Below are 4,748 nucleotides of genomic sequence, written 5' to 3'. Positions count from 1 at the left end.
AAAAATAAAAGGGTTTAATTTTCATTTGATTAGGATAAATTAAATTAATGTTTTATGCCTTCATCTGATTACCAGAAAAATTAAGAACATTTTATAGGGCCCTATTATTGTTTAAAAAAGAACCCTATACAAAAAAAAAGAATAGGTTTAAAATACAGGCATGTAGTTCTTAATTTCTTTTTATTAATTCACAATTTGTAAACTGATGTTTACTGTTCATTTTTTAGAAATATCAATAGCATTTGTATGTAAACTATATTCACTGAATGTAATTAAAAAATCGAGAATCGAATCGAGAGCTTGCGAATCGAAATCGAATCGGGACATCTGAATCGATACCCAGCCCTAATAAGATGTTTTAAAAAAAACTCAGTATTGCTATTGTCATGTCCACTGACATATACATGGTTGACATATAGACCTAATTACAGAGTATGAGAAGCCTATATTTAGAAATTCCTTCTAGTCCCAGTTGGATCTCCTTCACATTATGCCCTGACGTCTGTTTGGAGCACTCTGAACCAATGACTGAGTCTTATTTTTGGAACGAACCACGCTGCCAAGCTTGTGTCGTCCGTAGGGGCGTAAGGTTGGCTGGGTCGAGTTAATTAAAGGGGTGTGAAAGAAGGAGAGAGGGAGCAAGGCGTAAGCATGAGTATTTCCCTGTCTGTGATGGTGGTGCTGTGCACCGACTGATGGCCGTCAATGGTGCCAGTAGAGGCCTGGCCAGCCAGAGAAAAGCCCTGTGGTCAGCAATCCATGAGCTGCAGATCCTGCCAGCATCCAGCTCTCAGAAACATAACAGGAATCACACCTCCAACCGCTCTCTGCTGGGCCCACGCCTGGCTCTCACAAACACATCTACTCAAGGACAGCGCTGTCATTTAGGCAATTTCCTCAATGTTAAACTCTATAAAACATGTTTTTAAAGACCGTAATTTGTAGAACAAATTGATTTCAAATCAGTATTAGGCAGAAACATCAACCAGACTGATACTGTATTTGTCAGCCATTTATCAGCAGAAAAGTTACTGTGTTAAATTTATTATACATACACTACCATAAGTCTTTTTTTTGAGCGAGAGAGAGATGGTAAATCATTCTAATGGTATGTGTACACCCAAAGCGAATTTAATTATTTGTGCGAGTAGATTACATAAAAAGTCAAAGAAGTGCAAAGAAGTGAATAGACACATTTGAGAGATGCAATTGCCGCGAACGTGTGATATTCGCGTCTTCTGCGCAAGTTGAAAAATTACATATTGAGAGGGAAATTTGCATGACGTCTTGTCGCGCAAGCCAATTAGCAAAGAGCTTATTGACACGTCTGGTTGTATCAAAAATGGAAGCGAGCAAGCACAATGTTGTTATTCGCGCAAGTGACGTGAAAACATCCCGCATGTAAACTTGAGTGATAACACAATGTGAATATTCGTTTCGCTTTTGATGTGAAATGTTTCTTGTTACTGATGTTAAAAATGATTGTGCTGAAAAAAATAATAACAAAGAGTGAAAAATTTAAGGGGGTCTGAATACTTTCCGTACCCACTGTACATAAAAAATACAGTTTTTTTTAAAGTAAAATAATATATGAAAAATTATTATAATTATGTCTTTATACATAATATATAGCTGACGCTTCCTTTATATTTTAGGAAGGTGGTTCTTCACAAAGGGATTAAGTTAAAGCATTTAGTTTGTTTATATTGATTTTGTTTTGATGTTTGTGTCCTGATCCCGTTCCCTTCTCCGTCCCTCTACTTTCCTGTCTACCTCCACTGTCCTGTCAGCCACTAAAGTCCATAAAAATTAGGAGGTGTTTCTGAAGGATTCTAACCTGGCTGATGTCAGGATCCTCATTATGAGTGCCTGGTGTTGAGCTGTAGGATGTTTGTGCATAAGAAATCAGGAGCACAAACCTGCCAATATAGACACTGAACTGGAAATGCCTAAGCTTACGGTCACATTCTGAGAGCCAACAGTCACTGCCAGGATGTGTTTATGAAAGAGAGTGAGGAAAGATGAGGAGAGGGTAGGAAAGAGGATGAAAATGTGTGTGTGCAGCAAGGTTATTTTCGTAAACGAAAACTAAAACTAAGACTAAAACGACTGATGAAAAAACAATTTCGTGAACTGAAATAAAATAAAAATGTCGAAATATTTGAAAAACTAAAACGAAACGAAACTAACAACAGTTATTGAAAAACTAACTGAAATAAAATAATAATGATCAAAAAATAAATAATCGTTTTCGTAGTCATTACGTTCTCACCCCTTGGCGGAAAAATATACGAGCTGTGTGGGGGTTTAGGGAAATAGCCTACCTGTAATGGCGCATGCACATGAGGTTATCTGACGGAGAGACGCAAAGCAGTTTAAAGCCTGCACGGGCCCTGTTTGGTAAACCTGCACCAGCAGTACTTAACAGAACACCCGACCCATTATCTGACAGCAGCACTAATTTAATTCTGTACCAGACCAGAACCGTTTGACATAAAGACCTCGAGTCGCGACCCGAACCGCACTCGCATTAAATCCATTACATCAGGTAAGCAAGATAATTTATTTTATCATGTAACACAAGCAATCAAACCAACATTAGGCATTCTAAGTTAGATTCCAACATTAGGCATTCTTTGAAGAAAAACAGACATGCAGCGCAACATGATAATTAACAGAAAAAAGTTAATTAAAACTGAAACTAAAACTGAAACTAAACTATATAAAAACTAAATAAAAATGCGTTCACAAAATAAACAAAACTAAAACTATAAAAAATATGAATGAAACTAATAAAAACTAAACTGAATTTTATAGCTAATTTGAAAACGATATTAAAATAAAACAAATTTAAAAATTCAAAACTATAATTACCTTGGTGTGCAGTGAGAGAGGCCGTATTACAGAAGAGAGTTCTGTAGTGACTCAGCTTCCTGCACCTGTTGTCTTACCTCAGAGAGACATTCAGCCGCCTCATACACAACTGCAGAATAGACGCATTTATGAAACACTCAGTTCAACTGATCTGACATATAAACTTTCAAAAGCGTTTTCGTGTTTCATTTAGCCCCAGACATTAAAGACAAATGTTACATTTGGTTTCACTGACTAGACTTGACCAAAAAAAAAAGAATTCAGTGGGCTGCTCAGGCTATTAGCTGAGGTGATGGTTTTATATTTCTGAGTTGGCTGACATTTACATTCACAAAGAGACACTTTGACAGTGTCATCTGCTCTGCCAGAGCATTGAAACAGAGCGAGTATGTTTGTGTGTGCACCTCAGCGTGGGTTTGGTCTTATTAAAATTGCCTTGAGTTCTTGCCACTAGCCCCTGCAGGAGCCTGCTTACATCAGCATTAGATGTCAGTCTGCTTTCCTGGTTAACCTTGTTTTGATTGTGTACCTTGTTTCTTCCCTGTACGGTTCTCTGAAATGCATCCATGTAACAGGTTCACAAAGGTACATCTAATATCAGTAGATTATGCACAGAGAAAGACGGCCCCTCTTGTTTTAAAGATACTCAGTTAGTCATTGTGACACCTCATGACACCCTGTGCCTGCACATTTCCACAGAATATGAAAGCCAAGTAGTTGAATAGTTATATATTTGTATACTTACTATAATATGCTACATAAGCTGATATTAGACGGATTTTTTCATTTATTGGAATGAAACCTTTTAATTGTCTTTCTGTCTGTCTATCTATTTAAAATATATGTATTTTCATACTGTACATTATAATATTGATTTAAAATAATTGTAGTTTTTAGTTCGTTTGTTTTTTAATGTGGACAAAACCAAATATAATTGATCAGCTATTGGCAAATAAAATAAAATAAAGATTAGTTATAGTCTATGAATATGAAACTGAGAGGAGAAAAACATTTTGCTTTTTTTAAATTAATTGAATTCACAATTTTGCTGACATTTTCCTAAAATAAGTTTGGTAAAACAACTCTAAATATTATATTATCTGGGCCATAACCCTCTTCTTCTCTTTTTCAGAACTCTCTAGGAACCCTCTAAATGGAGATGGCGTATTTCAAGAACAATTTTTGGGTAAGTCTGTCACATTTCTTATGCAATGGGGTTTTTAATGTTTCAGCTTTGTAGCTGTACAGTAAGAGCAAATGTTTACTCGGCGTATGTTTTGTACAGTTGCCTTGTAAGCAGTTTGGGATTCATATGCTGACTGTTTCAGTCGCGTCATTGAAAATATGAAGGAGGGATGGAGAGAGGAAAGAACAAAGAGAGAACAAAAGCCAGGGCTTTGTCAGCTTTCCCATGAGGACAGCCATGCTCTGCTCTTACAGCACACCTGGCAGGGCTATTTCAGGTGCGTCCTACTTTAAAACCCAGCCTGCCCCTCTCAAAGAAAGAGGGAGAAGAGAGAGAAATCAAGACGGAACACTGCTACTGAATACAGGCCACATTATAACAGTACAGAAGCCTTACTGCGAGATAAAGACCTCGATATGTTAAAGGAATTTACAACATCTGTGCCATCAGATTAGTTTTGTTGTAAAGTGGCATTTTTGCCTGCCTCTAAACAGCACTTGAAAGTAAACAGCATACAGTGATGGTTTCCCTCCTGTTTAGTCTGAACAGCCTTTCTTTCATTTGTAGTCTCGACTGAGGTTTTTTTTTTAATATTCCTCTTCTGTGTGGTTGCAGCCTTTGGTCTGCTGACCGGTTTCAGCAAGGTCATCTAGTTGTCTGGCTTTGTGTCGCAGGACTGTGGTAGATG

At 37.2% G+C, this 4,748-nt stretch overlaps 1 protein-coding gene across 1 annotated transcript in view; it reads left to right on the top strand.

Moving 5' to 3' along the window:
• Positions 1-4,748, top strand: part of LOC107717548 (F-BAR domain only protein 1-like) — a 67,988-nt gene that overhangs the window by 24,612 nt on the left and 38,628 nt on the right. Inside the window, 1 exon segment of the mRNA XM_016524327.1 lies at positions 4,007-4,060. Coding sequence (XP_016379813.1) covers positions 4,028-4,060 — 33 coding nt within the window. The 5' untranslated portion in view covers positions 4,007-4,027.

This window comes from Sinocyclocheilus rhinocerous, unplaced genomic scaffold (assembly GCF_001515625.1).
Source record: "Sinocyclocheilus rhinocerous isolate Xijiao unplaced genomic scaffold, SAMN03320098_v1.1 scaffold813, whole genome shotgun sequence".
In the NCBI taxonomy this organism is placed as follows: Eukaryota; Metazoa; Chordata; class Actinopteri; order Cypriniformes; family Cyprinidae; genus Sinocyclocheilus; species Sinocyclocheilus rhinocerous.
Note: the sequence above shows the minus strand (reverse complement) of the source record. Positions and strands in the feature narration are given on the sequence as shown.